Genomic DNA, 22,473 nt, shown 5'->3' with positions numbered 1-22,473 from the left:
ATTTACACCCCTATTAGATAGTATAGTAAGGTTACTGTATTTCATAACAGTAGCTTCCTGACAGTGGACGAAGAGATCTGTGAATATAGGTCACTCCATTTTGTCTGTGATTAAAACAATCCAGACTACTAATGAGTACAAACTACCGTAGTTTCATACATGGTCTGTTTTATTCCTATGACTAAATAACTCAATCCTCACAACACATTCTGCGAACACTGATGTCAAAAATTATTGATTTCATCCGTTCATTACCATGGCAATATGCCCAATAGGCTGCAGAGACACAGAAGTAGGTTAATACAAGGTCACACGGTCACATTGGCATTAACATGGATGAATCTGCAGACAAAATGTTTGGCTAAAGCACAAGCCTGACATGAATGAAAATGACAGAAATAACATGATTGTGTGGATGAAGCCATGACTTCTCGAATGATTGATAATCCAATATAATAGTGCTGTATTTTCACCAATCCCGTGCTTTCACCTCGTACGGAAGTGATAGAACTGACAAAAGTGAATGTTGGCATCACAGAAGCTGTTTATGACCGTGATTTTCCTCTCCAGACCGTACTGTAGTCAAGGCCACAAGAGGCATGTTCTACATCATTAGCTCTTAGATCAGCACTAATGGTATACAGTTAAGATGGGGCAAGCACAGCAAACGGTGTAACTTGCAAATGGGATTTCCCTCCTGTCGCTGAAATCTGCACTTCCTAATATTCTGTTGCCGTTCCACTGTCATTTTGAGTCACTGAGGGCAAAATGTCACCATAGACGACGCATGCTCCAAGGAGCAATGCTTCATTCATTCCTAATTCCAACCACAATCTATTGCCCTTCTTTGCGTGTTTCACATCCTTCCCCCGGGGATATCCCATTTTAGAATAAACATCAGCAACAAGCTTAGTCTCCATGACAACGGCTGCACATGCTCAACAGTAGAGCAGCCCTCTGTTGATTAGTACAATCAGGTTTATTAGGTGGAGCTGCTCAATTCCCTGAAGGAAATTTCTGTTCAAAGGGAAACTCAAAAGAGAAAGCCCTGATGAAATTGGGGAGATGGTGATGGTTAGTTTGCTCAAATTAGTGACGTCACCCCGAATAGCAAGCAAGATTGCGCGACTGACCAGATACAATTTTATAATTCATTGATACATTGCACTTTCACAAGCGCAAGGAAGTGTTGGATTGATCAGGTCAATCTGCTCAAGCATGCAGAGTATTTGTTGTTCTTTATTCCTTGTTCACTTGTCTAAATATTATTTAGTCCGCAGTTGAGCCGGATTTGTCAGCAAGGATTTTGCCGGTCTTGTTTTTCCTCACAGCCGTGCAGATTTTTTTAGGTTGTTTTATGTAATTATAGGATTGCGTCCTGCTGCTTTCTTAGTTTTTCTTTCAGGGCAATGACGCCATCCCTAGCTAGAGCAGGATGACCTCTGACCAGATTCATGCGTCACCAGGCTTCTCGTCTGTTCAGGGGGTTGCCGGGTGAAACGGAGAGTAACTGACACTGAAATGATTATTGCTGGTACCTCACACCGTTTGTTGGCCGCTGTACCTAACCAACCGGCCTTCAAGGTCATTCAATGTCTGCAATCCAAGGTCGTCGCCAAGATTTTCTCACTGCGCCAGGAAGTGTTGTGGCTGCCCACTTAAGTGTTTTTTGCCATGTTGTCGACTTAATATTTTTGCAATCTTTATCTAAAATCATTCACAGTTTGTTATTGCAGTATGGGGGTCAGTCTGATTTGACTGTTTTCAATTTACAAGCGCTCTGTCCTCACATGACGTGCAAATTACAATCTCCGGAGTTGTGGGCTCGGCACCGGGCGGACTTTTTGGTGTCTGTCATCTTGTTGGCTAATTATCAACAGCAACAAACGTCCAACTCCCAAGGGTGAAACTAATGAGGTACGATTTGCAGCTTCTTGTTAAACCTGGCCTGATCCATTTTATTTTGCAAGTGTGTATTAATGTGTCTGCACACCACCTGTGACAACGAGATGTATGACCTTCCTTGTGGAATGAATTTCAGAATTGTCCCCCGGGAGCTCTTTACAAACAAACAAAGACTAACACCTCACTTGGACAGCCCACAAAATAATTAGTAGTGGGGTTTTCATCCACCCATTTTTATTCTAATTTTCAAGAAATGCAAAAAATAAAACCGGAAACACAGCAAATTTGAAAAAGGGCCCAAAATTTGCACACACAAAAAATTACGCTTGGAGGAGATGGATTTTGAAGCGCATCAAAAAAAGGAAATTGTGAATTTTGAAAAAGATACACGTCGCATGTTTTGACTGGATATTACGTCACATGCACGTTTGTGGTCACAAAGAATTTGAAATAATTAAAGAAGTGAATATTAATGCAATTTTAGATGGAAAACAGCAAAGAAACGCTACGGTTTATCAAGAATTACAAAAGCAAACTCATACGATGTCATTGTACGGTGCAGTCGCTTCCTTTTCTTCTTTTAAATTGCTGGTGGCTCACATCATTCTCTATGTTGTAATCGCCACCTAGAGCGGCGGTGTCCCCTCTCAATATTTGTAAAAGAAGAACAGTTGGAAACTGGCATAGGTCGCATGTCCGTTTTGCGCATTTTCAGTGAAATTTGCTTAAAAAAATTCGAAACAATTTGATTGAAACCCCACTAGTTAATCTTGTTGTATTATATTATGTAGACATGTGCGAGTATCATTACCAGGTATCGGCCTTATTTCATAAGTCGGTACGTGTCGTGATTGTGGCCAATACCAGAATCGGCTGTCCTCCTGTGACCGTTTTTATAATCAGGAACTAGAAATTAGAAACAAAAAGAATGTAAAAAAATATATATATATGCCATTCATTTCATGCAGTTTTCAGAAAAATCTTTCTCTTAAATGATCTGTGATGGTTTTTTGTGGGAATTTTTTTATACGAAAAGTAGGCTACTTGTATTGATACTTGGTATCTGTATCGACGGTAACTGGTATCAGTCTGGAAAAAAAGTGGTATGACATCCTTAACTCATTCACTGCCATTGACGGCTATAGACATCAAAAATTCATTTCAACTATAAAAAAAATGCACTTTTGTTAACAAGAGTATGAAAACCTAGAAAAAAATATTGTACATTTAGAACAGATATAAAATTTGTGATTAATCGTGAGTTAACTATTGAAGTCATGCGATCAATTACAATTTAAAAAAAATTACCGCCTGACTCGATTAAAAAAAAGATTTAAAAAATTTTGGGGCATCAGGTGATTAAAATTTTTAATCGTAATTAATCGCATGACTGCAATAGTAACTCTTGATTAATTACACATTTTATATCTGTTGTAAATGCACAATTAAAAAAATCGATGTTTTCATAATCTTGTTAACAAAAGTGGGGGAAAAATGTTAAACTAATAGAAATAGTTCAAATGAATTTTTGACGTCTATAGCCGTCAATGGCAGTGAATGAGTTAATATCATGAGTCATGACTGTACAGGGCCAATGCCAGTTGTGGCAGGGCCATCATAACATGTTTCATGGTGGCCACCACTGAGAAATACTTAATGTAAAGGGAACCTGCTTGGTGTAAAAAGTTTGACTTAAATGTTGATAATGAATTCCTTGGACTTAATGCATACTACAGACATGTTTTGAAACTCTGTCCAAACTTTTGGCTGTTAATTTATCTAACAGAAATAAAGATAAGGGAAGGATGTTTGCAAGAGTTGAAGTGATGATTTGTCTTTTTTTCCCCCTTTGTTTGAAGCACTTCACGGAGACCTAAAAGGATAATGGATGAGCTCCAGGATGTACAGCTGACTGAGATCAAGCCTCTCCTGACTAATAAGGTGCGTTGTTGAAAAAGGCCGCTGGTAACCCCTGGCTAATCCAAATAGCATGCGACTCTTCACTGAAGCTCGCACACACAATCCCAAAGTAAACAGACATTGGATTACATATCCACTACAGACTGTTAAAGCCACTAATGGAATAGAACACTCCTTCCAATGCATATACACGAACAGACCACAAATTTATACTATGCAGTACTGTTGATCAAAGTGAATTATTTATGTCCTCAACGGTGCAGAAGGAAAATATCAAAGGCAAAAGTGGGACAGAATATATATATATATATATATATATATATATATATATATATATATTATTTATTTATTTATTTATTTTTAACTTTATTGAGCAGGGACAAAGCGTGCTGGAAAAAAACAACGATTTTCCTTCGCCTTGTCCACAATTATCAGCTTTTGATAAGATGGAAAAGGGCTTCTCCAGGAAGGGTTTGGAGTGTTTGTCATGCACTGCAGCCGGTTTTCACAATCACCACACTTGCAGAGAGCATTGCAGGTTGATGTATTAGCTCAGCCTCTCACCTCCTTGGTGGCTAAAATGACTGATCTGGGGAACACATCTCTTTCTAGGCTACGTGCCAACCTTTGAAAGACAGGCTGGGAAATGGATAATCTTATGAATGCGGACACTGACACTGTCCTCTCACTCCACCTAGTGGCTGCCTCATTTTAAACCAGAAAAGAAAAGCGGAGATCATTTAATTAATGCACAGTGCCATGGAGCAAAAGCAACTGCATTAAAAAAATAGATTCACGGGGATATGGAGAGCACAAACACACTTTAGTGTGAATAATGAAGCCCCAGGAGCATCACAATCTGCCTGTTGAGCATCCTCTGTGCACCCCACTGATTCCCACAACACCCTTCTTTGATGTTTGCTGCCAGTGCACGTTTTCTGTTGCGGTATCTATTGCTTTTGATCGAAAAACACAGATGTTGATCATTTACAACATTAAAATTCAAATTCGCCTTAGTCTTGTCTAAGCCTTCAAATATCCCTTCCACAAGCTTTGAACACATTTCAACAATATTGTGAAGTGTTTAACTCATTCACTGCCATTGACGGCTATAGACGTCAAAAATTCATTTAAATTATTCTATTAGTTTTTTTTTTTAAAAATCCACTTTTGTTAACAAGAGTAGGAAGTCCTAGAATTTGTTTTATTGTACATTTAGAACAGATATAAAATTTGTGATTAGATGTGAGTAAACTAGTGAAGTCGTGCAATTAATTATGATTACAAATTTTAAACGCCTGACCCCCCAAATTTTTAATAATGTTTTATTTTCTTTTTTAAATTCATCCATTGCCATTGACTGCTATAGACACCAAAAATTCATTTGAACTATTTCTATTAGTTTAACTTTTTTTTCCACTTTTGTTAACAAGAGTATGAAAACCTAGATTTTTTTATTGTACATTTAGAACAGATATAGAATTTGTGATTAATATTGAGTTAATTAGTGAAGTAATGTGATTAATTACAATAAAAAAAATATTTTTTAATAATCTTTTTTTAAATGAATTTATGGCAGTGAATGAGTTAATATTCTTAAAACTGTGTTGTTGTTGTGTAATGTACAGAATAATAATGAAATAAAAAAATAATTGCTTCATAATTGAGGCCTTAAATTACTCTGCCCACATGCTGTAGTAACACTGAAACTTGTTTAAAACTATACTTCTTAAATACATTGGAAATCTGTTTCAACACCTTCAAAAATAAATGTTTAGCAGAAAAACCCACTATTATCATGGACCATGATAGATGGATGTTGAAGTAAAACATTGCATGTACTGTTTTTTAGTTCTTCCCATGTAGTGCAAAGAATACAATTAGGCTTTCTAATGACATTTACACTTGGCACTTCTTGGGAGCCGTGAGGATAACAAAGAAAAAACAAAGCTACAGTACTCGTATGTGAAATACGTGACACACGGTATAAACGTTGTTAGAAAGCATTACTGAGCCTTCCATCTGGTTGCTGTGATGACTCAAGCTGAAGCATAGTTCAAGAACCCAAGAAATATTTGTTTGTAAACCTGCTTTCTTTGTTAACAAGGCTGTTCTACTGTATTCTGTAAAAAAAAAAAAAAAAAAAAAAAAAGTAAATCAATATTCCAGAAATTCCCACATTCCCTAATTTCTAAAATTTTTTAGGTAGTTTTTCCACAAAAATGTTGTATTCTATGTCATACCCTCCTCTCTCAGCAAACATTTTGTGCTAGTCAAACCATTCCAGCAACTAAATGTTTTTCATGTTCCTAAAATTGCCACAGTCCCCAAATTTAATATTTTCCACATAATAAATATATATATATACAGTCCCTGACAAAAGTCTTGTCGCTTGGGTACAAGTTGACTTTAAATGCCCCTGAAATATATTTCTAATCAATATTTTTTTTTACAAGAAATGGCTAAATTCAATCCTAACAGCTTTTAAAATAATATTTTGGTGCAAAACGAAACTGCTGAAAAGCATTCTAACATTTACAGCTTGGTAAAGCTCACTGAGTCACTTTTTGCAAAGACAAAAGTCTTGTCGCCTTGTCAAACGATGCACCCAATCCTTGATTCCAGCCTCACCTGTTGACCAATCAATTAGTGGGTGTGTATAAAAAGAACTCCAGCACACCAGACCTTAAAGACCAGATCCACTGCTGAGGTGGCTGACACCTTCAATGTGTCTTAGCGTCAAGTACAAAGGATAAGAAAAAGATTTGAAGAGACTGGAGATGTTTTTGACAAGCCCAGGTCTGGCAGACCCCGCAAGACAACTGCTCGGGAGGACCGTTTGTTGGCTCAAAAATCCAAGGCCAGCCCCTTTTCCACTGCAGCAGAGCTCCACCAGGCCTGGTCACCTCAAGTCCCCGTGTCAACCAGAACAGCCATTTCTGTCTCGAAATGGCCTCCATGGTCGAATCAGTGCCCAGAAACCAGTACTAAACAAAAGGCAATTAAAAAAACGTGTGGCATTTGCCAAGGCTAAAAGGATGGAAGCTGAAAAAGTGGCAGAAGGTGGATTTCTCTGATGAATCTTCGGTTGAATTACATCACAGCCACTGCAAATATTGCAGAAGACCTACTGGAGCCCGCTTGGATCCGAGATACACCCAGAAAACAGTTAAGTTTGGTGGCGGAAAAATCATGATCTGGGGCTACATCCAGTATGGGGGCGTGCGAGACATTTGCAGGCTGGAAGGCAATATCAATAGCCTAAAATATCAAGACGTATTGCTACCTCTTACATTCCCAACCATAAAAGGGTCAAATTTTGCAGCAGGATGGCGCTCCATCGCATACTTCCATCTCTACATCAAAGTTCCTCAAGGCGAAGAAGATCAAGGTGCTCCAAGACTGGCCAGCCCAGTCGCCAGACATGAACATCATTGAGCATGCTGGGGTAGAATGATAGAGGAAGCATGGAAGACCAAACCAAAGAATCTTGATGAACTCTGGGAGGCATGTAAGACTGCTTTCTTTGCTATTCCTGATTACTTGTATGAATCATTGCCGAACCGCATGGATGCAGTCCTTCAAGCTCATGGAAGTCATACAAGATATTAGATATGGATCTCACAGCACCACTACTTCATTCTCTGATGTTCTGTAACTTTTTTTGTATTTGAAGTAAATTATTTGTTCCATTTTCACATTACTTTTTGTAGGCGACAAAACTTTTGTCTTGCCAAAATCTGACCTTTCTGTGTTCATTAAATGATCAAAATTTCTTCAGTGAAGCAAATGTATTTTTGTATGTTAAACATCATTTGGGAGGGTTTTAGCTTGAGCCATTTCCAAAACCAATGGGTTAATTAAAAGTCAGGTTATAAGCTGGTGTTTCTACATAATGGATAAGCGACAAGACTTTTGTCAGGGACTGACTGATACAGTATATATATATTTATTAAAATTTTCTTTCCTTTTTTGAACATTTCTTCAACAATTAAATTTCAACCATTCAAAAGCTTAAAAGTATTCAATCTATCCACATTCCCCAAATGCTCCCATTTTTAAAACTAAAAGCCCCAAATAAAGACATTTCTAGAAATTGACCTCCAATTTCCAATTATTTTTTTTTTACCGATTCAAACCATTCCAACTTCAAATTGTCAACTCGTTCTGGACAGCTCCCGTCATTCCACATTACATCCCACAGTGTTTCAGTTCAGTTTCAGTTTTTCACCATTCACATGCAATTTCTCCAGAATTTGCACTGTTTAGTTGAAAATAAGATTTTTCAATGTGCACATACAACCTTTTTTTTTAAATGATGAATGATTTTAAGATTGCAAGTGATAAAAGCCTCATTTTAGGCAAACAAAATAAATCAAATTCACAAGAACCAACCACATGCAAATCTAATCAAGATAAAATTCTCATTTGAAACCGATTTAAAAATAAATAAAATAAATTTAAAAAAATACTAATATGCACTTTTTTATTTATTTATTTATTTTGCTCTACGAGCCCATGTTTATAATGTTTTTTTTGTTTTTTACAGAATGCACGCAATTTTCAGGATTTTGACTGTCAGGTGAGTGAGTCTCTTGTCTGTCCATTATTGTTGTTATGAGAATATATTTATATTGATCTTGGTTGTTTGTTAAACTAGATGTGAACATTGCCTTCCAACAATAATGTTCATTGTACTGAAACAAAACATACTGATGTAAAAAAAAAAAGGCAAATTATCACTATCCTGTTATCTGTTGCAAAACAGACCATTGTTAATTTATTTTCTAACAGCATAGAACATGTCTGAATATGTTGGCCCATTTTGAATGAAAAAAAAAAAAAACTTATTTTGCCAGTAGTCTGACAATCTAATTTTAGTCCATATAAGATTTTTGTGAAGTGATCATTTAGAAAGCAGTTTGCGTCATCACTAATGCAAAATCACTCTGTGCTGTAGCTGTGATAAATCAACAACTGGAGAGGAAGCATGGCCACCTTCTATCCATGTTTGTGCCTCTAAAGATCCACTAGCATTACAGTGTTCATACTAAAAGCTGCCTGGAAAGACAAGGCAATATGACTGAGACCTCTGTTAGAGGGTGTGGTGCTGCAGTCCCGTGCTATTTATGACGTCCCTGCTGGACTGAGCATGGCGTGACTCAGCCTCCTCCGCCCACGCCACTGCAGGGCTTTACTTAAGAACACAGGGATATTTCATCTAAATGGAAATGCTCGAGTGTATACTTAAAGACATGTAACAGCAGTAAACTTACATTTTCTGTATTTCTGTGTTTTATGTTATATTGTTATATTAAATTATTTGTAGCGTGCTTTTCCCAGTCTAATATATACTGCCTTATTTCTGTTTTATTGACTTTATTCCCTGTTCTTTTGGTGAGTTTTCTTCTTCTTTCAACCATCTACATAAAACATATCCCTGGCAGTTTCCAACTGTGCCCAGGAGAGGGCACCATTAGCTAGTTTATTGTGAGGCTAAAGCGCTGGTGACTTCAAATTATACTGTTTGTGTTTTCCATGTCAGCGCAGTTAGACTTTTTCATACATATAGAGTTATAACATTCAATAAATAAAAACAGTAGTCTGACAACTCTAAATATGCCTGAATTGGACATTGTGTGTTCTGCAGAAAGCAGCTTCTTGTTAAAACACTTGACAATGTTGAGGCACCAGCATGTGTTGACATACCACGTGAGTGGAGTGGATGTAGCAGAAAAGGTTGTCATTTGTAGTAGAATGTTTTCCATGAAGAACAAAGCCGACACCATTTTGTTTTCAATTCTAGTAAGCGTTATGAAAGCTGTTCTAATACTTTTGTCCAGACGGTATATTTGGGACAGTGGCGCCCTCTTATCGCCGAGTTTAATTTAAAATGGAGTTAGTGTACAACCAAGTTTGCTGATTCATCGTCCGACCAATGAAATTCCAATGTTTTTCCTTTAGTCCCGCCCATGCTGCTGGCTATTGGCTGCAGGGGGTTGTCAGTTATCCCTGACTCGTTTTAGTCAGGCGTCCTCTACTGTTCTCAACTGGAAAGGACAAAGAAAGAGAGCTCAAAATTAGTAAACTGAACTAAGAGCAAATGATTCCAAGATGGTTTCAGTTGAGTTTGATCCTCTCATATGTTGTTGTCATAGTTTGATGAGAAGAGTTTTCTTTTTGGGTTTATTTTCTAGTAACCTTGTAACACAGTGATGATATTAACACACAAAATCCATCTTTAGTAGGGAATGTTTCATATTCTTATTTTTTTATGCATATATGGCAAAGGTTTAGTACATGTGAATGTGTACACAGTTCATTTAGTTGAGGATAGCCTGTTTTGCTGATGAATATGTGAGTAGAAGCTCGAGCGGTCAAAGTCTGTCTCCCCTATTTTGTGTGACTGCAAGATGTCAGCAGCATTCCTATTTTCCTGGATGGCCTCTGCATCCTTTGCACCCCATCACCACTCTCTCCAACCCCTTGTGCACCCCACCTCTCCTCCCCATTCTGTTTTTCCCCCATGGCTCCACCCTCTACCCACCTGACCCTCCACAATCCAATTAGATGCACTGTAAACTGAATGTGCGGACGAACTGTGACTACCAAGCACAGTCTGCGTGCTCCCACTCCTCCTCCCCTGTGCCGTTGCCCGTCTTCCTCCCTCTTCGGGTCGAACCGCATCCTCTGCTTTCATTCAGATTTGCACATCTCTTCCTCGCTCCCTTTGCTGTGTTACTCCCCTTCCTCTTTCCGTCTTGTTGTTACCGCTGCCACCAAACCTTATCCCTTGCTTTCCTTCCAACCCCTCCTCCTCCTTTCGGAGCTCTTCAAAGCTGCCTAGCACACACTCATACATAGCATAACACACTACTCTCCAGTGTGGGGGAACAATGTCAGCTATTCTGGATCTGGACCAGATTGCATGCTCTGGGAATGGAGTGGTGAGTGACAAATGCATCTTGATACACCTGACTGGATGCTTGTGACTGGGGTGGGTTAATGTGTGATTTCCCCATAGACTCAGCAATCGCAGCTGGGAAGGACAAAGCTCTTGGTGGTCCTTGTCACCATCTCCGGTAGACAGCAGGGACTTTGTTTTTTTGTTTTTTATTCATGGGCAGCTGCTAGTATGGCATGACCATTTGGTGTGTATCTGTGTATGCATGTCCACACTTGGAGTCAGCTCAGTCTGTAAAATGCTAAAGATGAAGTGCCATGATGCGTATGTTGAATTTCGTGCAACTCATAGATGTGTACGTGCCTGCCAGAGAGTCTAAGTCGAGCAGGTTCATATATGTTTGAGGTTGCATGCGTGTTTGTCGCTACCACATGCGTGTTTGTCGCTACCACATGCGTGTTTTAATATTGTGTGTGTGTGTGTGTGGGGGGGGGGGGGGGTCAAAGTCGGTCCATCATGCTCTTTTTCTGGAAGGGGTCACAAATCTCGACACATTGTAGCAACAACACACTCGAATCCAATGTAGCAGCTTCTTCCCTCACCTGCAGAGACCTTGAAGCTGCACTTTCCAGATGTGATGACACACGCATGTTGACTGTGTTGCAGATTGGAAGATTGTGTTTTGCGTCACTGGCGAATAACGATTAAGTATCATTTTAATAGATAGTAATATAGTATTAATGCTGCGGAGCGTGCAAATGTTTATTATGCAATCAATAGGTGTACGTGTATGCTAATGTATTTGCGTCATTTGTCAATTTCTGACTGGTCAGGCTTTCTGCCCTGTAATGCTGCCCTCATGGGTGATTGATATAATTCCAGGCAGGGTGGGGCGAACAGGCTGAGGGGAAAGATAAGAGTGCGGGAAGAGGGACAGCATGACATACTGCTCCTACTTTCCTCCACCTCACCCTCATTTGATAAATATCTTAACCCTCCGGTTGCCCGTAGAAACCTCCTCAACCACAAAGCCTGTTTAAGCTAGGCTTGCCCATTCAAAGCAGCCACACAAACAAAAGGCCAATGCTGTGTTGTACTGGTTCTGAGCTGCAGTCAAACAGCCCCACCCTGAGTATGTTTTCCCATCATGATGCCGCGCTGAATATTTTACGCGTTGGACAGGAAATGATTTGAGATGCATCTCCCAGATCGATACTGCTTCTAAACCCAAACCTTGCCAATAGCTAAATGGACACCAAATGCCTTCTCCTCCTCCTCTCATTTGACAACCGCTTTGCTCACGTGTTAGCCTCTCTTCTCTTTTTGCAACGTAACTTTTTTTGGGCAAGGCATGATATATTCAAATTGATGTCTCCTTTCCAATTCAGTTAGTCATACCAGACTTCTCGTTGCACCTGCATCTGTCAGCCTATCTCTTCTTCCTTTCACGCTCTGTTTCATCTCATCTTTTTTTTTCTGCCCTACCCACTTGTTCTCAAATTCTGCTGGTGGGTCTTGCTTGGTTTTATTACCCCATATATAGTGGGCAACATGTATATGTCTTCTTGTGTCCTTGTCGACGTCTTTGGCTAAAATGCTAACACAGCACTTATGTATCTATGTGCCTGTAACAACCTCCATCCACGCAACACAAGTTAATTTGATTTCATCACACTGGATGTAGAGGTAGAAGAATAAATCAATTAATAGACAACTAATCAATTATCAAATTAATCGATAATTATTCAATCGATTCAGTCATTTAGAGACCTTGTTTAAATTAGAATTATCCAAATTCTCAGAATTTCAGCCTCTCACCAGTAAATATTCTCAGATTTCTGTAGTTGTTTATGTTGAATCAAAATAAAACCTTTTCAACATCTGCTTTTACTTTGGAAATCAATGATCAACATCTTTCCTATTTTTTGACACGTTATGGACCGACTCAGTAACTTAATCTTAATTTATACACAGTAATGAAGAGTAAATTTGTCACGATGCAAACACTATGTTTTTGGTCTCCTCTTGGATATAAGCAAACAGTAGGAGGGGCATAGCTCAGGCGGTAGTGTGACAGTCTCCCAAGCTGAAGGTCATGATTTCGTTCATCAACCCTTGAGTGACTTTTATTTTAGTTTTTAGTTTTTTCAATTCTTTATTTTACTCTCTAATGTAAATATTACTCAAAAGCTGAGCCTATTTTGGTCCCACTCTAAACAGTCAAATTTACTCTACAAAATGTACTGTGTAAATGTGCATTTTCTCTACTGTCAATATGAAATAATGTCCTGTTTTTGCATAAAGGAATAGAAAACTTTTTTTTCTATTCAGTTCGATTAATCGATTACTAAAATAATGGATAATTGCAGCCCTAACTGTATGTGAGAAGCCCCTTGGCTTCATAACAGGAGGAGAATTTCTTCATGTTTTATTCCATCTCTGTAGGAGAGGTTATATTTAGTACAGTAGTTGTGTTGATTATAGCTTCCAGCTGCTGGCATGGAATGACGCGCCCTCCATGTTGTTTTGTTGTGCGTAATTTAGTGAACTAGACCATGCCAATGCCCACGCAAAATGAAAGCATCTCATTCATTTGAGCAGCGTTGACGTGTCCATCACTTATTTCTCATTCAATTTACTGCAGCCTTGTCCTTGAAGCTCTGACAACTAACCTTCAGCAGTCAGCACCTTTTGTAGAGGTTGCGACCCGTGTCCATCATCTTGATGCATCCAAATACATATCCAGAAATATGGCAGTGTGCTGTATACCTGCTCTGCTCTACCCAGAGTGTTTTTCTCTATTGACATCCCGAGGGCCTTGAGACCAGCAGAGCGCAAAGACCTGCCCGCTGTTTCAAGTACATCAGATCTCAGATGTTTGTTTTTTTGCATAATAATGTTACAGTTTAACTGTATTTTTAAACGGATGCCTGAATCTTCACCTCTGCTCACCCTGCTCATGGTTTAATTCACCGTTTACATTGCAGTGTCTTGAAATCACAAAAGCATCTGCCGAATTATTTACTCTAATGCTGTGTGACTAAAGTGGGTCTTCCTCATGCTCAATTCAAAAGAAAACAGATGAATAGAATGAAGCTGGTGTGAGCTGTCTGAATTTTAATGCATTCCTCTGCAAAGACGCTCCGCAAAACAGTTTTTGCTGTGTCATACTTGTGAAAGGGCTGAGATTTTCAGTCCTCACCTTTTTTTTTTTTTTTTTTTTTTTTTAATGACATTTTTCTCGGTGAAAAATCTTTGTCCACCATTTCATTCCGTGTTTTGTTGGTCCAAGGCCACAGGGGGATGTTGCTAGAGAGGAGGTGCATGCGTTGCATCCTTAAAAAGAGGCTCTTTAAATATGCAAATGCTTTGGTCGAATAGGACTTTTTAAATCATTTATCCTGTTATTCTGAGACTAAAGTCACTCTTGTGTTAAAAGTTTTATTATCACTGAAGGTGGATGTCAGCCAACGAGTGAATCAGACCCAATCAAAATACCCTGTTATTTTAATACTTCCTTGTTGTAAGGCAGATGTTGATAGTTCAGCGCCTCACATGTTATACTTCTGGTCTTTATAGTTCATAAACTCTTCACTTATCCTCATTTGCACTTCTTAGCAACGGAATGTTGAGCGAAATATGCTTAATTGGCACTCTTGTATATTAACTCATTCACTGCCATTGACGGCTATAAACGTCAAAAATTCATTTGAACTATTTCTATTAGTTTAACATTTTTTCCCCACTTTTGTTAACAAGAGTATGAAAACTTAGATTTTTTTTATTGTACATTTAGAACAGAAATAAAATTTGTAATTAATCATGAGTGAAGTCATGTGATTAATTGTGATTAACACTGGCACTCCTAGTTTTTAATATTTTTTTCTTTAAGAAAAAATATTAAAAAAATTACAAAGAATTTCACAAAAAAAACGATTATAAAAAATGAGGAGCGTCAGGCGATTAATTTTTTTAATCGCATGACTTCACTAGTTAACTCACGATAATCAAAAAATTATGTATCTGTTCTAAACGTAAAAAAAATAATAATCGCCTGTTGCTCCTAATTTTTAATATCTATTTTTTTTTTTTTTTGGCAGTGAATGAGTTAAAAAAGACTTTCATTTTGTTGTTTGTGTAGGACACACTTACTGTACAAAAATCAAGTTCCGTTCCTAACTGCCCCCCCCTCCCCCTTTCAATTTGTTGCTGCAGGAGCATGACATTGAGACTCCTCATGGCGTTCTTCACGTGACAATGAGGGGCGTTCCCAAGGGCAACAGACCCATCATCCTCACCTACCACGACATTGGCCTCAATCGTGAGTCAGCTGAACATCAAAACACGGATGCCATCAAACTATTTGAACCCTTGTTTGACTCCCACCTTCCATTGCACGTTTCCAGACAAGTCGTGCTTCAACACCCTCTTCAACTATGAGGACATGCAGGAGATCACACAGCACTTTGCAGTGGTCCACGTGGATGCACCTGGCCAGCAGGACGGCGCACCCCCCTTCCCCAGCGGGTACGAGGCGTTTTGCATGACTGTAGCGTGCTGGTAACAGTAATGCCATTTTAGTGCAAATACAGGAGCTGTGCCCATTTCTAGTCATTTAGACCACTGGTTCTCAACCCCTATCCAGCCTGTATTCCATGTCTCCCATAGCCAACACAGCTGAGGATCATTATCAGGCTTCAAAGCAGAGCTTGCTAATTAGCTGATGGTTTGAAACAGGCTGGATAGGGGTACTCGAGGATGGAGAACCCACTGATTTAGACTGCAGGTCAATTTGTGGAGCCCAGAATTCAAAGCAAACATAGTGCATCAGCATTTAGCTATTATGCTGCACATAAATGGAACAAGCTGCGAACAGAACTGAAGCTAGCTCCAAGTGTAAATGTTTCAGGTTCAAAACAGTTTCTTTTTTTCCCCCTGTACTTATGATTAAGATTTTTTAAATCAGCTTTTTTTTTGGGGGGGGGGGGGTTCTTTTAGTAATTTTAGAAAACTTTTTTTTTTTACTTTGCATTTAAATGTTTTATAACTATGTGAGTTACCTTGTGTATCAAATTTGGATTTGCATGATTAGGATTTTGGGGTTTAAAAAATAAAAATGATAACCGATCTCCCATCAGAAGATGGATCAATATATCTATTCAAACAACTTGTTTATTTCCTGTTCACTTAAACCCTCGCTATTAATGTCGCTATTCACCTACAAATAGGCAAAATAATTGAGACCCATTGAAATGCATTATGAAAAATAACAATTAAACCTTAAAGATTTTCCTAAAAACGCTGAAAAGCATTCAATACACAGAAAACAGAGCGAAAACATACCCCCCCCCCCCCACACACACACACACACATTCCAGTGTTTGCTGTAATGTTTTGTTACGCGAATCCGATCAGTGGCGTCACTAATCAATCTGCTAATTATGACATTACAAACGATCACTGATTTTGCATAAAATGCTGAATATCTATTGACCTGATCCAGCCAATCAGATCTGTGTAAAGTATATTTCAAATGTGCTATATAAATGAACTTAAGTGAGCTGCTAATGGAAGTACATGCTATTAGTCTCCAAACTTTGTACTGTATATACCTTGCTGATGATCTCAACTTGCTCATAAAGAAGTGACCCGAGGAGTTTGACGTGCTCATTCGTGATCAGCTGCGTCCTCTTTCCCCAGCTATCGCTATCCAACTATGGATGAGTTGGCTGAAATGCTGCCATCTGTGATGACTCGGCTTAAGTGAGTACCGCCAGATGATGGCTGGTGAATAATTGTGTGCATGCATTGAGTAACAAGTCTACAGTCTTGCTGTAACTGGCGGCTTCCCTGCAGGGTCAACAGCGTCATCGGCATTGGCGTGGGAGCAGGAGCGTACGTCCTCAGCCGCTTTGCCGTGAGTCCCTCACCTGCACCACAACGTCCATCCACCTTGGCTCTTTGATTTTTTTTTTCTTCTGTTCCTCCCAATTCTCTCAACCTGCACCCACCTCTCATTATCACCAGGGTTATTATAGTTTTGGAATTTTTCATTTTAGTTGGTGGTTCTGTTATTTCATATATGCTTAGTTTTAGTTAGTTTCAGTATTAGTTTTAGTTTTTAAAAAAAGTGTATTACTTGTGTGCAATATTAAAAAAAAAAAAAAAAAAAAACATGGGAGCAACATCATCTGAAGGTGCTTTTCTATTGGCTGCTGCTAGATGACGTCACTTTTGTGTGACACACTTTCAAACGTCCTTATTCCGGTTAATATCCAAATAAATCTACTTAAAATCACATTTAAAATCATCCTCAAAGGCTCATGCATGAAACTAATTACCAAAGACTAAAACAAAGGACATTTTTACTATAATTATAGTTAGTTTTGTAAACATAAAAAGTAGTTTCAGTTAGTTTTCGTTGTTTAATTCATTCACTGCCATTGATGGCTATAGACGTCAAAAAATAATTTTAACTATTTCTATTATTTTAAAAAAAATTCCACTTTTGTTAAGAGTATGAAAACCTAGAATTTGTTTTTGTACATTTGAAAAATATATAGTATAGTAGTTAACTAGTGAAGTCATGCGATAAATTACGATAAAAAAAATGTTCATCACCTGCCGCACCTAATTTTTAATAATCTTTTCTTTAATTACATTTTTTTTTAAATTGTTTGTTTTTGTTTTTTAATCATCTTTTTTTTAAGAAAATATTATTAAAAATTAGGAGCGTCAGGTGAATTCTTTTTTTTTTAATCGTAATTAATCACATGGCTTCACTAGTTAACTCACGATTAATCACAAATTTTATATCTGTTCTAATACAATAAAAAAAAATATCTGAAAAATATTAAACTAATAGAAATAGTTCAAATGAATTTTTCACGTCTATAGTCGTCAATGGCAGTGAATGAGTTGAAAAGCATTTTCGTTTTTATTTTATGTCGTTAACGAAATTGTTTTTTATCTTTATATTAGTTTTTTCGTTAGTTTTAGTTAACTAAAATAACCTTGGTTATCACCAGTTTCAATAAGGCTCTTCCAGGCCAGCCATCTTGTTATGCGGCGTAGCCAGCCTCCCATCATTCCCTTGATTCGTCCCACGCAATGCAGCAGTTTCCTCAACAATCTGTCTAGCTGATGAATCACCCCGGTGGTTTCTACCTTCTTTTCCCCACCTGAAGCATTAGAGCTCAGATGAGTGTAATCTGTGTTAATAAAAGCGGGAAGGGGGTAAAAGAGACGGTGTTGGTCAGGTTTTGAAACTACTGGTGTGGGCTTAAGGAACATCACAGCTGCTCTTGTCTTGTTAAGAATTAATGAGAGAGAAAAAAATGATTGTGACATTCATTTGCTTTAACTGACTAGGAACAAAGTCTTTTCCCACCGACGAGTCACAGCATCTGTGGCAGAATGACATTTGCTTCCCCCGCACAGTATTTACCCACAGAAAGATGGGCGGATCTTATATTTCCCCTGACCTGCGTATTATCTCCAGGCAATTTTTGCACTGCTTTTGATGGTGTACAATTGCACTCTGGTTATTTTATCAGCAGGGCGACAGTTACCGACCAATCAGAAAGTACTACCGGTAAATCCCACTTCAATTAGTTGTGTTTCTTGACTTGATATTTTCCCCTCAAACACTGCAATCAATATTTGTTTCCCCCAATATGTACAGCATTGCAAATTTGTGCAAATGCTTTTCCGAGTTAACAGGAAAAATATGCTGCCGCCATGGATTCTGACTAAGCACCATCTGAACTGTAGCATCCTTGTTTGTCCAAATCAATCTTCCTCCTTATCATCCGTTCTTCCCCTTTGCAGCTGAACAATCCCACGCTGGTGGAGGGTCTGGTCCTCATCAATATCGACCCATGTGCTGAAGGTTGGATCGACTGGGCAGCTTCAAAAGTCAGTATGACTGCGCCGCCCTTTGCAGCATTTGAATTATTTACCAGCAATCCTCCCGGAGCTCGCTTGTCTTTGCACACCATTTTACGGTTTCTATTTTTATGTCATATGCTCATTATGTCTACCGTTTTCTGTGTTTTCAAGAGCTAAATGGTTCTTCCTTTCAGAAAGTGTAAATGTAGATGCTTTTATTGTTCCATGTCAGGCCTGTGATGTTCGGTCGTCATCTCTGTCTGTTTTGTTTAATGGCTTTCTTCTTGTGCTCAACAGCTGTCTGGATGGACCAGCAACCTGGTTGATGTTGTCATGTCTCATCATTTCAGCAGTGTGAGTTACGAGTTGCTTGGTTGTACTCTTTTGGTTGCCTTTCTTGGGGAGTGTCCATCAATTTTAATAGGGCAGTACCTTGACATGGCATTCTTGGAATAGTTCTGATTTAATTTGTCTGAGGTCATTCTATTAAATACTTCACATTTAGTTCTTATCTCTTTTTTTTTTGTTCTGAGGGAGGCTGTGTATATGACCTACTTCAAAAAATTTCCCAGGACAGTTTCACTTAATTTGGCTGATAGACGAGAACGAGTTATTCTCTTTCTGTCTTCTTATTACTTGTCTGCCAGCTCAAGAATGATGTATGGACTCATATTTGGTGCAATCGATGTTCTCTTTTGTGCAGGATGAGCTAACAGACAACCAGGAGCTGATCCAGACTTACCGGTTACATATCGCCCAAGACATCAACCAGGATAACTTGGCCCTCTTCTGTGGCTCCTATCAATAGTATGATGCAACAATTTAAGTGTCACACACACCTTTTCGTAAAGTAACTATCCTTCCCTCATTGATGTTCCACAGTCGCCAAGACCTGGAAATCGAACGGCCCGTCATAGGTTTGAATGAGCACACCGTCAACACGCTAACGTAAGCATTGATGGCTAGCATTCACCTGATTTGAGCTGGTGAAGATGATGGCATCTTTGTCCTTTTCCAGGTGCCCTGCTTTGCTGGTGGTTGGTGACACATCACCTGCTGTGGACGCTGTGGTAAATTACACACCATCATCTTTGTTACAACGCTTCAGTATTTGCCGATGTAGTTCTATCAAATAAATAGATACGTTTGGAAATAATGCCAAATTTGCTGTTTCAGGTGGAGTGCAATTCCAGGTTAAATCCAACAAAGACCACTCTGCTGAAGGTGAAATATTTTACAATGCTTGTTATTTTGTACAATATTTAACATGTTAGCTATCATATAACATCTTAAAATAAATGTGTAGCTATACAATGAAATGCATTCTGACTAGCAACAAAGATCTTGGGACGCAAATCACCTTGCATAAAATTTGAAGCCATTTCACTTTTTTTCCCCGAATTGTAACTCATCACATAAGTGTCATAAAGTACATTTTAAAAACACACTTTTTGTACACACTTTGAATGTTGATGCAAAAGGCGGCAATTGCTGCTTATACAGTATTTGTGAGGTGAGTACACGACTCTTGTGTATTTCTTGGTCCTTTGCAAGGTACATAAATTGATATTACATAAATTGATATCAAGCACTGATAACTTATCAGTGCTTGATATCAAGTCAAAGATGGATTTGACTTTATATTGCCACAATTGTATTTCATTTTGTTCTACTCCTTCCACATTTCCCGACTTCACCTCATTTAAAATATTTTTATTAGGAGTTGGGCACAACTTGAGCCACAAACACAACAGATGGACCAACGTGGCATGTCGATTATTATCGGCGGTGTTCTTTATTATCTGGTTTATGTGTAGGACGTCAAATTGGTTGATAATTGCCGATAATTATCAGCCACCTATCTTATCGTGCATCCCTAGTCAAAACCATTGCAACGGCAAACCATTCAGCTCACTTAGAACTTCTATAAATAACATTTTAACAATAACATTCCCAAATTAAGAGCGATTTTACATATTTGCCTTGTTTCTTGCACATCTTTTGACCGATTAAATCATTCCAACTTGAAGTGACACTTTCTACATTTCAACAGTTCAATGAATTCAACAGCATTTCAGTTCAGATTTAGTGTTTCAACAGTCACACATCATTTCTTGTTAACAAAAGTGGAACAAATGTTAAACTAATAGAAATAGTTCAAATGAATTTTTGAAGTCAATGGCAGTGAATGAGTTAAATACTGTGTTAGTGTCGGTTAGTGATTTGTCCCTTTATAGTCTATGAATTAATTGTTTCTGACAATTGCATGGAATGAATGATTGTAGTGGACTCAAACTGATAGTGTTTGTCAATTCCCACCAGATGGCCGATTGTGGAGGTTTACCCCAGGTTGTGCAGGTAGGGATTTTGCTTTTTTCAGACACACCCATGCCATCTCCTCAGTTTGCCTTCTAACTTCTCTGTGACGTTATCTAATGACAGCCAGGAAAACTTGCTGAGGCCTTCAAGTACTTTGTTCAAGGAATGGGCTACAGTAAGTACGCATGTCTTTCATTTTATGTGCAACATCTTGCAATGTAAACCGATTCAAGTTGACGTCTATGTGGTCACAGTGCACTTCCTGTTGACACCACTGTAATGTCTTGTGTACCTTAGAGGAGGATTGTTGTCACTCCTGTGTCTTGCAAACTGTTGCTCAACAGCCCTGATGACTACAAACATTTTTTTTTTTCTGACAACCTGGTCACAAATGGCCGAGATTTGTTACCTGCACACCAACAGACGCTAATGTCGTTTTCCTTTTGCTCTCTGTAGTGTTCAGTAGTACTGCTAACTCTGAGTAGGTGAGGTGTCAACTTGAGAGAACACAATTCACTCCTATGCGTTCTTTTTGTGTCAAAACTCTCTGGTTGCAGTGCGGTGTTAAGCAGGCCTCCAAGTGTTCATTTGTAAAAAAAAATAAAAATAATAATAATAATAATAATAATAATAAATAAAACCAATAAAAAGTAGGTGTGATTGTATGCATTCTGAATGACCCATTTAGAACACCATACACTCACTGGACACTTTTTTTTTTTTAAACTTGAGATCTTTTTGAATATTTTGCCCCACAATGTATTTTCCCACGAGATTTGCTGTGCATGCAAGACGTCATTTTTCAATTGACTCTCTAAACACGTGGAGGCATGTTAATGGTGAACTTGTTTTTGTGACGTTCAAGACAAATGTGAACTTGTAATTCTGATTCTGCCTGTGTTCCAAAATCTTGTCCGACTTTTGGCGCTTTGCTTGAAATTCCATGGAGTCCTCCTGTTGAGCAAATGCCACTGTAGGATTAGTTGAGATTACAAAAAGAGTGTTTCCATCCTGAGAAAGAGTGGGAAATAAATCTTAACACCTCAGCATGATTCTGAAAGCTACTTTTCCCTCATTAACACATTGCCCATTGTGGGAAATGCTACAAGGTGGAATGTAGGCTTTGGAGAAAAAAATAATAATAATCTCATTTGCACATACAGTATATTGTGATTGACTTTTTTTACCCAACTATGCTAAAAGGTAAAGTGAGACACGAAAACCATTTCAACCTTTCTTCCTCTTTCTGTCCTTCTTTAATCATGGCTTGCAGTTCCCTATGTCCTTCTCAGTCACCTGAGCAACGAATCAGGTACCAGGGTCTTAAAAGGCTGCCCGACTAGAACGCTTTGAAGCCATCTGGCCTCACAACACCCCACGGTGGATGAATGGCATGCAGAATATATGCGCAAATCCTGTATATGACTATTTCACTTTGTGCAGTATTATTTATACGGGAGGATTTCTGGCATACTTTGATGCACATTTATCCCCCCGTAGAAGACTAGTTTAGATCCTTTAGCATGGATTTATTT

The 22,473-nt window shown here is 38.5% G+C and overlaps 1 protein-coding gene across 5 annotated transcripts in view; it reads left to right on the top strand.

Moving 5' to 3' along the window:
- The window catches only part of ndrg3a (ndrg family member 3a), a 34,500-nt gene that overhangs the window by 10,812 nt on the left and 1,215 nt on the right, over positions 1-22,473 (top strand). For 2 of the 5 annotated variants that reach the window (XM_077572838.1, XM_077572839.1), the window contains exons 2-16: positions 3,765-3,846; positions 8,375-8,407; positions 14,945-15,050; positions 15,136-15,256; positions 16,430-16,492; positions 16,586-16,646; positions 18,560-18,646; positions 18,917-18,973; positions 19,323-19,426; positions 19,502-19,567; positions 19,638-19,689; positions 19,796-19,843; positions 20,942-20,977; positions 21,062-21,113; positions 22,212-22,250. In XM_077572838.1, the coding sequence (XP_077428964.1) occupies positions 3,790-3,846; positions 8,375-8,407; positions 14,945-15,050; positions 15,136-15,256; positions 16,430-16,492; positions 16,586-16,646; positions 18,560-18,646; positions 18,917-18,973; positions 19,323-19,426; positions 19,502-19,567; positions 19,638-19,689; positions 19,796-19,843; positions 20,942-20,977; positions 21,062-21,113; positions 22,212-22,250 (982 nt within the window). In that variant the 5' untranslated portion in view covers positions 3,765-3,789. Of the gene's footprint in view, positions 1-1,892; positions 1,918-3,764; positions 3,847-8,374; positions 8,408-10,435; positions 10,773-14,944; positions 15,051-15,135; positions 15,257-16,429; positions 16,493-16,585; positions 16,647-18,559; positions 18,647-18,916; positions 18,974-19,322; positions 19,427-19,501; positions 19,568-19,637; positions 19,690-19,795; positions 19,844-20,941; positions 20,978-21,061; positions 21,114-22,211; positions 22,251-22,473 lie in introns of those variants that run through there. The other 3 variants (XM_077572837.1, XM_077572840.1, XM_077572841.1) reach the window with 3 other exon arrangements.

This window comes from Vanacampus margaritifer, chromosome 8 (assembly GCF_051991255.1).
Source record: "Vanacampus margaritifer isolate UIUO_Vmar chromosome 8, RoL_Vmar_1.0, whole genome shotgun sequence".
In the NCBI taxonomy this organism is placed as follows: Eukaryota; Metazoa; Chordata; class Actinopteri; order Syngnathiformes; family Syngnathidae; genus Vanacampus; species Vanacampus margaritifer.
This window is presented reverse-complemented; position numbering and strand designations above follow the sequence as displayed.